The sequence below is a fragment of the Aulostomus chinensis genome, chromosome 22 (genome assembly GCF_037954235.1).
Source record: "Aulostomus chinensis isolate RoL2024-O1b breed Wild chromosome 22, RoL_Achi_v1.0, whole genome shotgun sequence".
Lineage (NCBI taxonomy): Eukaryota > Metazoa > Chordata > Actinopteri > Syngnathiformes > Aulostomidae > Aulostomus > Aulostomus chinensis.
The window spans coordinates 13,385,150-13,398,550 of NC_141341.1; the positions used below are offsets into that span (position 1 = coordinate 13,385,150).

Below are 13,401 nucleotides of genomic sequence, written 5' to 3' on the forward strand. Positions count from 1 at the left end.
TATTATAGAAAGATCTCTCCTTCTCCTGCGGTATAAAGTTACACCCCTCCTCACCCAATCACAGCGCTCCCCAAAATCCTCCTGCCCGCCAGCCGCTATAAGAGCCCTGGTCGTCCCTGTTTGGCAGACACCTCTGCTTCTCTGCGGCGCACGAGATTTACCGTAATATCAGCCCTCATCCGCACCCCGGGTCGCACTCTGTATCACCTGCGCTGTTTGTTGATGTTGTAACAACTTCAGAGGATAAGGGTCAGGGGTGACAGGAGATCAGAGGTGCTATTAGGCCATAAGAAGGTTTTGGAAAACACAATGCGGGAAGAGGACTCCTCCCCAATGGACAGTGCGGGGAACAGCGAGGAGGAGACCGAGCGTCAACTGCCGCGGAGAGGTGCCAGGAAGCGGCGGGCGACGCGGAGGAGCGTGGATGAGGATGAAGAGGTGGACGTGGAGAGTTCGAGCACCGGAAAGAAGAAGTGTAGAAAGAGCTGCGACGGCGGAGGCGGGAGCGCGGGGAGCGGCGGCAGCGAGGCCAGCAGCAGCCCCGCGCGCTCCATCGACGACCTACAGACACAGCGCGTGATGGCCAACATCCGAGAGCGGCAACGGACGCAGTCGCTCAACGAGGCTTTCACGTCGCTACGTAAGATCATTCCCACCCTGCCGTCGGACAAACTCAGCAAAATACAGACGCTGAAGCTGGCGGCCCGCTACATCGACTTCCTGTGCCAAGTTCTGCAAAGTGACGAGTTGGACGCACGGGGGACCAGCTGCAGCTACGTGGCGCACGAACGCCTGAGCTATGCGTTCTCGGTCTGGAGGATGGGGGGCGCGTTGTCCTTGTCTACTACATCTCACTAGCGGGCCTGCTGTGGATGGGATACCATGGTAGGCTTGAGCTTCCTTCACTTCCCCTCTCAAGGAGAATCCGTGCCAAGTTGTGCCAAAATGCCCCTTTGCGCAATTTACGCACCGCCCCAAATGAATCCATGTTTGTGTGGTGCGGTGGTTGTAATGCACACCATGGACACTTTAACTGTTGTATTTGTATGAAATCCACAGTTAATTTAACTGTACACACAAACACACACAGGCAGACACACACTATTTACATGTGATGTGAAGGTGGCTGGGTGGAGGGGTGGGGGGTTACACACCAGCCTTCTGTTGCCAAAATCGATTCCTTTCTCCATTTTACTACAATTCTAAACTAATTCAAATGCAATAAGAAAAAGCCTGCAATGACTCCAACGAGTGTAGTCATCATCCTTTTTCTTTTCTTTTATCTTTTTAAAAAAATTAAAACAATATTTCTTTCACAGATCATCCAGACTGATGGACCAGTAGATCAGTGCGACTCTTCAGAAAGACTGGAACATGCACAACCCAGCTGAGGCCCAGGCCCAGCTGCTGAGCTTCATGTCTCCGAGGAGAGCGGGCTTTTCATATTTCCCGTTGCAGGGACTGTTATGTTTGCAAGGGAGCACTTATAGGACAGGACGGATATGAAGAAAGACCACTGCGACTATGAATGTTGAAAAAACAAAATGAACTCTGAGGAACTGCTCTGTTTTGAAACCTGAGCAAAAAACCACAATTCATTTCACATTCCTGGTGACAATGTTTCACAGCAAATGAAGTATTTGTATTTATTTTTTCTACTGGTTTGAAAATTAATGCTCCCTGATCAAATAAAAGTTATTTATTTTGGGATATCACAGAATGCTGAATGGATCTTGAGTCTGGACATTTTGAATGTTGTAAATATTTGGTAATAAAAAGTGAAAGTATCATTCTGGGTCATGATAGAGATTTAGTTGATCTCTCAAGGGGATAAGTAATAAACTGCTCACTGCCCACAAATTAACTGATACGGGCATGGATGTTTCCTCCGCAAATTTATTTAAAAAAAAAAAACCCTGCACATTTTTGCTACAAAGTCATTTCCCATTGTCCTAACATGCTCTGGTCGATTAGGAGAGTTTATTTTCCTTCATCAAATCCCCAGTTAACTATGGGGGGGTTGAAAACATCTCATACCCATGGCTTATTCTGTGGTGATTCCTTGAGCTCGAGGATCTGGGAAAGCGATAATTAGCTGGTGGTCTGTTTGAACAGGGTGCACGTGGAGCAGTGGGAGCATGCACGATATTCCCAGATGTCCCCTGAGTCACAGGTCAGCATGGGAGACTCCTGCAGGTGCTACAGCAGCTACAGAGCTTTGACTGGGAACAACAACAACAACAAAAAAAGGTGGACGAGGGTTATGATGCGAGCTGGATGGGCTTTGGGATGAAATGAAATAATCATTCAAAGAAAATCATATTCATGTAGCTAAAGGTTGATGGTGCAGTTTTATATGACGTCTTTTGTGATAAACGCGTTTCTGAGAGTTTTAAAACATGTACATGTAGTGTTTTAATCAGTATTTCAACATACTTGGCCTTCAACTCTTATACAGAAGTGAATTTTACAAACACACAAGTAGTTATAAAATATAATGTGTGATTAAATGTCCACCAACAAAGTTGGTCATACTGTTTGTGATACAGTAGATCAGTAGTACTGCTCTAGTAAAGTGCTAGCAGAGCCATTTTTGCTTTGTAAGTACTTGTGCCAATAATACTTGATCATCCAGCAATCAAAGTGATACTTCACTCAAAAAGTTTTGTCTTTCAAGTACTCACTAATAGGTGTCCTAAGCTCAAGAAGATGTTTTTGTACAGCGTCCCTTTGTTGTGACTCCAGAATGCAGAAGGAGCCGTTTATTTAGCTTGAGGCTAACGGTGCCCCATAGCCAACAGCTACAAACAACAGCAAAACTGTCCTTAAGTGTCCATACACACACTCTCACGTGCATCGTCTGGCATGACACTTGTTATTCAGTAATACACAAACACTTGGATTTGAGGGAAAAACATATTCATCATATTTTGCTTGTTCACTGAAGTGCCAAACCAGAGGTGTTGAATACATGCATCCCTCCTTGGCTAAGAGCCGCTCTTAAAGAAACATGGAGGACTGGACTTGGGGACTCCGTGGGACCCACAATCTTTACCAGACAACTAAAAATGTACTTCCCCTGCTAAAATAAACTTCCTATAATAAATATTTGAATGCTGCTACTGCATAAAAAGTTCCTACGGGAATAAACTGTTACAAGTGAAAGAGTGATATATGTTAGACCATCAGAGGGGAAGGATATATAATGCAATACAAACACACTGGAGAGTTTCACATCTCTCCATAGGATTGCTGAGGGATGATTATGGGAGCATTAGTGTGTTTTTGCATCATGGGGTTGCGTGCAGAAGGTAAAGCCATCAGCTCTGACCCGAGGCCCCTGCCAGCCACTGGGGGGAATCAATTCCCACCCTTAGATCACTGTGGTTGTGTTGTCTTAAACTTGAGGCTGTTGCTCTGACATGAAGGAATGTCACCTTTGAGGCTTCAAAACATATGCAAACACAAAGATGTACACACATATATAGGTTACACACACACACACACACACACACACACACACACACAGAGGGAGATTTATCACGTCTACCAAACAGGGAAATACATTCCACAGAGAGAGAATGAGAGAGGACTCCTGCCCCCCCTTTGACATTTAAGGTAATGGGATGACTGCTTGTTATCAGTGTGAAGGCATCCGTCTCTGGATTTAAGTGTGCTATGATATATAGACTCTTTGATGACTGAAACACTCACTCTCTCTCGCTCATTAATCACAGCTTCGATCACCCTGCTTTGGGCTTGTGGTCCTTAAACTGTTGTCAAAGTCAAAGGTGCAGCCCTGCATGAGTTTTAACAATGCCTACAACTGTAAATCTTTGTAAAAATGGATTTCCCTCTCTCTTTCAACAGAAAGCTACAGTTTGTTGGGGTGTTTCATCACTCCAGCAGAGCCCCCCCTCTCTCTCGCTCTTTCTCTCTCTCTCTCTCTCGCTCTTTCTCTCTCCCCATCTCTCTCTTTTTTAAAACTGGTCTTTACGTCTCCCTCACTTCCACCTCTGTCTGAAGTTTCTCATAACAGAGTAACAAGCCCTGGTTTACATTAACCCTCAACACCACAAAAAGACAGGGGTGTGTGTGTGTGTGTGTGTGTGTGTGTGTGTGTGTGTGTGTGTGTGTGTGTGTGGAGAGGGGTGGAGGGGGGATGGAGCCGCCTCCTTACCCCTCCACACAAACACACACGAACACAAACACACACACACACACACACACACACACACACACACACACACACACACACACACACACACACTTGATTTCCAAGTCTGGTTTCCATTACAGCTAATTATCTGTGTTTCATCTCAATCCAAAGCAGTGTGAGTGCCCTTATGTAAGTGTGTGTGTGTGTTCATCATGGCTGTGGTTAACTGTGTTACTATAACATCTCTTTTTATTTGTGTTCTGCTGCTTTGGACTCCCATTTCAAATCAAGGCAATCAAACCCAGGGACGTTGTTCGACTCAAACCTGAAATGAAACACTGCTTTGCACATCACTCCAACAATAAAGTGTGTGAAGATGAAGCACAGATACAGGATTGAGCATATCTGAGGCCAAACTGCAGGCTTTGTGTTTAAAGACTCCATATGTGTGTTTGCTAACAAGATAGCACCTCCCACTGCACACCAAACCGGTTCTGTTTGAACACAAATTCGGGGCTTTTAACTAAATTATAAGAAACAAGGAAATGTGTGTGAGTCAGAAGCTCTCAGTTCTCATTACTGTTTGCTTTAATTAAACTTTAGTCCATTTTGGACTAAGGTCACACTTAGAACTGCAACGATCGGTGCTGAGATCGTAATATTACTGGGATCAGTTCAGGCTCCTATCCCAGGTGAAGTACAGTACATGGATGCATCAACACTGTACGATTTTGTATGTAACACAGAAAGTATTGTTATGTTCTCCTCTTGCGCAGCAGCACAATGAAGATAAAGTACCACTTGGCTCAGTCTTGGAAACAGTGGTGTTCCTCAGAGCCAAAGAGGGATCATCACAGGCCGTATTTTATGGATACGAAATCATAAACTGAAGGACTGTCCCACTGTTCAGGACCCTTCAAGATTTATTTTGGGTCCTGAATTTTAAAGAATGCATCTGTGGGGGCTCAACAGTCCTAAACCCACTGAAACCATCTGTACATTTCATGTTGGAGGACCAGTCCCTCACACTTGAAGTGACAGTTCAAATTCAAAACATCATTTTCATGCATTCAGTTCAACATCTGTGGCCAGTGAAAACAATGAGTTGTAAATTTTATGATTGTTCAGATAAATTGTGATTCGTTATAGCTTTTATTTAGCATAAATCATTAAAACCCAGTGGATAATAGAGAAACTGTTGTATTACCAAGCTGAAAAATGCCCATGAAAAGTATATAGTTCTATGGCGTGGTAACAGTTAGTAACGTTGCAGATTTAACGAAGCAGAATTACTGCTATATAGCGCCAGGGGCTCTATACAGAATATATATTCTGTATAGAGCCCCTGGCGCTATATAGTGCACATTCCCAATTGGTCCATAATGACAGCCCAGCTGGACCACAAGCCATGGCATTCACCTCCACAAGGTGTGCAGAGAGACTGCAAGAAGGACAGTGTCTGATGGAGAAGTTTGAAATTGAGGGGGACAGCATTCAAGTGAGAAAAAGAGAGGGAGAGAACTCAAGAAAACAGTCAGGAAGAAGAGAACAAACTTATATGAATCCTCTCGCTCCGCCTGCCTGGGGCTGTTTATCTTGCAGATTAGGTTAAGCGCAAGCCTCTTATAACTCTCCACATACCAGACAATATCACAGTGGCCCCGCTTTAGGAATATAAACATACATGTTTTATCAAAGACTAGCATGGCTCATTCAAACACATAGCCTCTTTCTCCTAACTTAATTTACTATGCCCTACACAAAGTTTCTTTATTTGATTTAAGCTGTTTGAATGTCTAATTCTGGCTGAAAATGGGGTACTTTAGGGGGTCTGTTGATAGAGGTTAAAGGGGTTTTCTTCATGTTTATCTTTTAAAACCATGCTGGTCTCTTATCACGCATAGATCAGTGGACTATCAGTGGGGAAAAAGCCCCGGGTCAGGCATATTGCACAGTGTGTTGTTTCCAGAGAGAGAGAGAGAGAGAGAGAGAGAGAGAGAACTGTTTGATTCGACATAGCTGCATTCACAATGATTCTTGCAGTGTTAATAGTATAGGAGATTATTGACTCTGCTCACACTCACAGGGTTGCATCATCCCATATTATATAACCTTTTCAAACTTTTCTCTGTCCAATGCAATAGCCAAAGCACAGTCGTAGTTTACTGGTGTTCTGAGGGCCTGTCATGAGTGAGCTCACACACACACACACATGTACACATGTACACACACACACACACACACACACACACACACACACACACACACACACACACACACTAAGGAAGAGTGAGGGATGACTTGGCAGTAAAAGCAATCCAGTGTTGGTCCAAGGGGAGCTGTGTTTGGAGAGAACTAGACGTTGAAAACTATAGCCTTCCCTCTGGTGTTCACTGTGGGGTGGTCTCTCTCTTTCTTTCCCCACCTTCTTTATTTCTCTCTCCTCAGTCCGTCTATCATTACTTTGAGGTGGTCTTTTCCAGCCTTTCCCTTTTCTCTCTCTCTTTCCCCATGCAGCCTCAAATCCCTTCTCTCTCTCTCTCTCTCTTTCCCTCACATCTCCTCCCTGTCTTCTCTGTCAGATTCTCTCCTTTTATCTATCATATAATCTCCCCTGCTCATTTCTTCTCTCATTTCCTCCTCTTCTTCACCCCTCACTACCTCCCCCATCTCTCTCCCTCTCTCTCTTTTTTTTGTTTTTTTTTAACCTCCACACACAAATACAAAAACATTCAGCATGCCTCAGTGTTTACTTAATGCTGTCAACCAAAAGTGTGTGTGCGGTGCCAAAGCGTGTGAGTGTACTTTAAGAAAACCAGGGCGAGACAAAGAAAAAGATGCCGGGACTTTAAGAAAACAAAGTCTTGCTGATGCAGTGATTAACTCTGGCCAGCATTTTTCTAACCAGCTCTGAATCAGTATGTGGGGGTTTTATTTTTTCAATTTCAAAAGTTCAATATCAGAGCATTTGCTATATTCGCTTCTCTCACCATTTTTTTTTAGTCTTGCTTTTTTCTTTCTCTTAGACGGTGTTGGTCATGTGATTTTATAAGTCTAGCGTTTGGTGTCATATGAACCATTTGCAGGTCCTGTTAAATGGCTTAAATGCCCCATAATTCTCCTCCACTGGCGGCCTGGTGAATGTTAGTGCCAACTTCCACACTCACACACACACACACACACACACACACACACACACACACACACACACACACACACACACACACACACAACTGGCACAACAGGAAAAGTGTAAAGTAACACCAGCTTTAAAAAAAAACAGGCAAAAGGTCTTCTCCGGACCAAAAGAACATATAAAATGCAAGAAAGGGCAAATTAAAACAGGAATGGTGTGTGTGTGTGTGTGTGTGTGTGTGTGTGTGTGTGTGTGTGTGTGTGTGTGTGTGTGTGTTGTGTGTGTGTGTGTGTGTGTGTGTGTTTGTGTGTGTGCTTGTGTTTGTGTCCAGGTTTCCAAAAAATAATAGTACAGTAAAAAGCCAGGCAAAAGGATTGAGGGCAGAGGAGTGAGAATGTGTTTGTGTTAAGATGCTAATAACATTAGTGATACAAGCATTAACTAACCCTGCTAATATTTATCTAGGGTTTTTTGTTAATTAAAGTCAGTTAATTAACTTCGGGAAAGACTAATTCAGTACTTGGATGGATTTATGTTACTTTCATAATGATGTGTTTTCATGCTTTGCAATAGGAGTCACAAGAGCATGAATAAATGGCCGATTATGGTTAAGTAATGTTTAAATAACATGACAAGTCAGTTGTTGAAGGAAGGCTAAATGGGCAGTCATTAACCTGCTGAACAGTACTTTCATAATTAAGTGCACAATCAATGCTAGCAATGCCTTTGCTAACAGTCACAATGCTTCGGTTGTGCCAGCTAACTGCTCATTACCGCCTCCAACAGTGAAGTGTAATGCATTTAATTTTGGGGTGCAGACAATAAGGTTAAGGTAAAGTGGGCGTTAGGGTTAAGTAACCAGTGGTTAGGGTTTGAGCTCGGGAAATAAAAATCATACAAATGGTCCTCTTAAATAATACAAACCTAACTGAGAGCAGATGCACGAGGAAGAGTTATAAATATGGCCGTCATCTGGAGCGCATTAGAGCTGTAAGTGAATATGTCCGATACCTGCAGCCGCAGAAACATCAGCGTAGATACTAAGAAGGCAAAACAACACATATTACAAGACAAAGAGGGAGAAAAATGAATCAACGGGAACACAATTCAGAAAAACAAAGAGTCGTCAAACACGACGGTGGCGTCAGGGAGAAACATTCTCGCACAATAACACAACTTGAAGTTGGCAAATCCCAGTGAACGACAGCTTATTAAGAAAAGCACCACAGGGGTATAACTCTGCTGTTAAATAGGGAGGGGAAACATAATGTCTGAACAAGACTGTTTTGCTTCAACCTGACCACCACCGCCACCACCACCAAGGCCACACACATGAACAGCACCTGCCTGCTCAAATCCACACACTGTCCCACACACATACAAAGGAGGGTTACACACTGAAATAATACAGGCCGCACTTCCCAGGGGGAGTAAATCCCTCATAACTCTTATTGTTTTAATCTTACTTAAAAGGCATTTGTGAAAAAAAGGAGAGTTTCACCTGCAAAATGTAAAGGAAACCATGCATGATCTATTTGACTTCTCACATGATGTATTTATTCACAAGTTCTGATTATACTGCATCTTTCGCCAAAAATCAAAAGCCCTCATATTTAGAAGACGGAAGAGGATGTGGACCCTCCCCCCACAGCACACTCACACACACTGAAACCTGATCCACAGGAAGCGGTCCTGCGCATCATCACGTCAGGGCGGACAAATCATTCACTATTTGAAAAATGCACCTTTTCCCCTTCCCTATATTTTCCCTTTCCTTCCCACTCCCTTCTCATCATCTCTCCATTTACTGTTTTTATTCTGGGTTCTCCAGAGAGGAACCGTCAAGGAGACAAAAAAAAAAAAAAACCCACCTCTGCTACCTGCGTTATCTCAAAACGAGCTGCTGCTGTGGTTGCACAGGCCCCCAAATTCCAGGAAATATTCTCTCGCGGTGTTCCCTGAAGACTTGTGGTAATCCTGCCCACAGTATCCCCACAACGCTTTTGTGGAATTTCCTAAATGGATGAAAAGCTGGTTTATTTGAAGAGTTTTGAAAAGCGAAACATAAATCTTTCTTATCTCTGCGTGGCAGTATTATTTTACTGTACAAACCCAACTGTGAAAAGGCAGAGGGAGAGAATAAAAAGAGCAATGTTGCGCTGGGTTTATGAGAAAAGGAATGAACAAACAATAAAACCACTCAGTTTAATGCGGGCGATTAACACTATAAAATCTCTTTCTAATGACCTCACCCGTAACTTTGTCTAATTATGACTCTTGAGGTCAGGATGAGTTTTTTCTTCATTTTGCACTGTAATGAAATATTTCCTTTTTCGACTAGTCATTTTATCGATATGATTTTCATTCTCCTTTCATGTAAACAAACATCAGCCGAATGTATCCCAAATTTCCTGCAGCTTTGTGATTGCAAGCGTCATTTTTCACTTTGTCCCAGCTCGTTACTTCCTGCTCACTGTATGGAACATCTTTAAGGTCTTTACTGGTGGAGTCTGTGCTTAAATGGGCTGTTATTCTTACTTTGTGCAATGTCATGCCAAATGTTGTTCCCTGAGAAATGAGTTCCTCACAAGGACTATCCATCTTATGCTGTGCGTATGTGACAGCGGGTACTATCAGACCACAGGAATGTGCACACACAACTAGAATGACACAGTTGTTGTGCGCGAGGAAGCGCCCCCTCTCCTCCCCTTCGTCAGGGCTGTGACTGTGTGGATTATACTGAGGTCAAGGGGGAGACGGTTTTGTTAAGTAGAGTTTGGAAGACTAGCAGCCAAACATACTTACCCCTCAGGCAAATGGTCAAGTGACACACACACACACACACACACACACACACACACACACACACACACACACACACACACACACACACAAGCTCAACCTCACATACCCACAACTGGTTGATTCTGAAGTAAACATCTTGCCCCATTAATACCCACAGCGCCTTGAGCAAGTTGGCCCTCTCTGCTGACCCTTGTTACCGTGGTGATTAGATATTGCAAGCCCTCATCTGCAAACATTTAGCCAGTGTCACCTCAAATTTTCATTGTGTCACCATGTCACCACAGGCTCAATATATCAACACGCAGGAGCACTGAGGACACACACATGACAAACATACGTTTTTTCTTTCTGTTACTGTTGTCAGGTAAGTGATACTATCTAAAATCTGCCTTTTGAATATAAAATTCTCAAGGTGGCCGTAAAATATCTTTATAGTTCCTGTCTGGACAGAAAAACAGAAGCTGTGGTCAAATGGAATCAGTTCCCTCTTGAGCTTCTCCTATTATCTACCTCTTTTAGGCGCAATATTGTTTCCAATTTATGCATTTAGTCACGATGACGCTCTTTGAATTTGGGATGGTTTCATTTATCATCTATCAGTAAATTTTAAGCTGTAAAAGAGTAGCATCACTTTTTTACCGGAAGACTGTGTTCTCATCTAAAAAAAAAAAAAAAAATCAGCATTTTTTTTAATGAATCAATTTCAAAGTAATTCTTTTTCACTTGTACTTTTAAATCAACCTTCTGGAGATTTGTGTTTTCCAGCCGACACCAAAGGTATACATGTCTTTTCTTCATCATTAAATTGGTTGTCACATTCCACCTCCTGACCTTTGAACTATGACACAAGACCGCTCTTCCTTCCCCACAGGCCAAATCATCATGGCCACCACACATGAGGTCACTCATCGGCTTACTAAGCAGAGCCAGAGCACATGTTAACACTCAAAATAAATGACTCTTTCATTATTTCTTTATGGCAAAATCAAAATAGCAGCTATGGCTATCGAACAATTGGACACATGTCAGTATCAGAAAGCGATTCAAAAGCATGTAAGGTTCATCTCGTCACTTATGGCGCTTTCAACTGACAAGTGAAATCTGCTTCATTAAAATTCTGCATGATGCCTCAAAAAGTCAGTAAAGTGATTGGGAAAAGACACGTGACCTGCGTCTAACTCATCTGTTCATCAGTTGTGTTGAACTGATAGTTGCTCCTCAAATTCACGATCAGCTGCAGGTTGTTTCTTTACAGTGAGGAATTTATGTTTTATTCAGTAACCGCACTCCAGTTCTGCTCATTTCCGAGTTTTTTTTCTTCTTCTGAGGGATTATAGGATGATGTGCGGCTATGACAGGCATGCGCAAAATGTTTTATTTAAGACATTCCATTAATGCTTCCTCTTTGACCAGTCACACGATTGACAGGAGCTCAAGGTGGAATAACAGAGACCTCTAGTGGTTAACTAGAACACTCAACACACATCAGAGTCAGGACCTTTAACTTTCAGAAAGAGCAGCAGAGAGGTTTAAACCCATCGTCCATCGTCATCTTCCGCTTATTCCTACACATTAAGGGTCGCGGGGGGACTGGAGCCTATCCCAGCGTCAACGGGCGGGAGGCGGGGTTCACCCTGGACAGGTCGCCAGTCCATCACAGGGCCAACATAGAGAGACGAACAACCATTCACACTCACAGTCACACCTACAGTCAATTTAGAGTATCAATCAGCCTCGTCCCCTCTTGATGTCTTTGGACTGTGGGAGGAAGCCGGAGTACCAGAGAGAACCCACGCAGACACGGGGAGAACATGGAGACTCCACACAGAAAGATCCCGTGCCCGAGCTGGGACTCGAACCCGGAACCTTCTTGCTGTGAGGCCACAGTGCTGACCACTGCACCACCATGCAGCCCTTAAACCCAAAGAATGAAATTTAAAAAAAAAAAAAGAAAAAGAAAAAAGTGCTTTTGGAATTTGAGATAATACCTTCAAAGATAAATACCCAGATAGTGTTCCGATGAGCAGAGCAGAGAAACAGGTTGATAAATGAGCTGTGTCATCTTGTTTGCTGCAAACAGGAAATCTTTTACATTTTATGTGGTCACAAACATGCAGCTTAGCCTGTCACATGTTTCTCTTCCAATAGCTTTGCAACTCAGAAGGAGTGGCTGCATAAGTGAGAGAGAGAGAGAGAGAGAGAGAGAGAGGAACAAAGACACGCAGGAAGCATGAGAGTGTTTGCCTATAGTGCGCTCTTCTCTCTTGCTCGGTGAGGCTCCGTCCACCTGGACACCATCATCATGACTCACCACATCCCTCATAGCTAGCAATCATTTTCAGTCACTCTTAATCTCTTTGTCTCTTCTTATTTAGGCTCCCCACCATCATTGGTCTTTGCCAGGCAGTGTAATGAAGATGCCTGGATGAATTATGTATCATCAAGTTTGCAGTTCTCCACCGGTTGATCAGAATGTACTCTTGGCCTGTGTACTGTTTTAATCACGCACTTGATTTGTTCTGAGTGTCTAATATCAGGGGGGGCCACTGTATAATTAAAGGGAAGCTGTGGCACATGGAAAAATCCTTGCAATGGCACATGAGCTACACATGCTGTAAAATTGAAATTACCTTTCCGGTACACACACACATGAAGATTTTTACATTCAAACCATGAGGTGCTGTTAGTTATAATTCAACTTTAAGAGAAGGCAATCGTGTCAATTTTTGGGGGGGAATTTGATTCTTTACTGTGGTCTACTGGGATGCATGCAACGAACTATAAAATTAAACTTTTTTTATATATTACATCTGGCCTTTTTCAACGACAACACAGATATACAATGTATTTAAACTGAATATATACATAAATACTGCACAGCTTTGTAACAATTTTTTCAAAATAAATTTGCAAACGAAGGTTGGGATTTTTAAGAAAATGTGTACTTTTTGTTTTCAACTGATCTCATTTAAAATCGAGTCTAATAACTATAAATAATCCCTGTGGAGAAGCTTTTGAAATTTGCATAAAAAACAAAGAACATGCCTAAAATGAAAGCGTTTAACATTCAGATGGATGTAATTATTTTGTAGTTATTTTATACTAATTATTATATTACAGTTTGGAAACAAAATCGTAAAATCATACAACTAAGCTACTGTCAGTGGTATAGAAATGAAATAGCTTTGATCTTTCATGTTTTTCAATGCTTTTAAAAAAATGTTTAATTGATTACACACATATTAGACGTATTAAGGGATTGCAATACAACTGAGGTGCAAGATGGCGTTATTTTTAGACT

At 42.6% G+C, this 13,401-nt stretch overlaps 1 protein-coding gene and 1 long non-coding RNA gene across 2 annotated transcripts in view; one reads left to right on the forward strand and one right to left on the reverse strand.

Annotated features, from left to right (window-relative positions):
* Window positions 1–13,401, reverse strand: part of LOC147240879 (uncharacterized) — a 28,348-nt gene that overhangs the window by 14,201 nt on the left and 746 nt on the right. The window contains exon 2 of the long non-coding RNA XR_015111146.1: window positions 9,167–9,310. This is a non-coding gene — a long non-coding RNA (uncharacterized LOC147240879). The remainder of the gene's footprint in view (window positions 1–9,166; window positions 9,311–13,401) is intronic.
* twist1a (twist family bHLH transcription factor 1a) lies at window positions 157–1,763 on the forward strand. Its single transcript, XM_086192818.1, has 2 exons — window positions 157–885; window positions 1,320–1,763. Exon 1 carries the CDS (start codon window positions 310–312, stop codon window positions 856–858), a length of 549 nt encoding a protein of 182 aa, XP_086048944.1. The 5' UTR covers window positions 157–309; the 3' UTR covers window positions 859–885; window positions 1,320–1,763.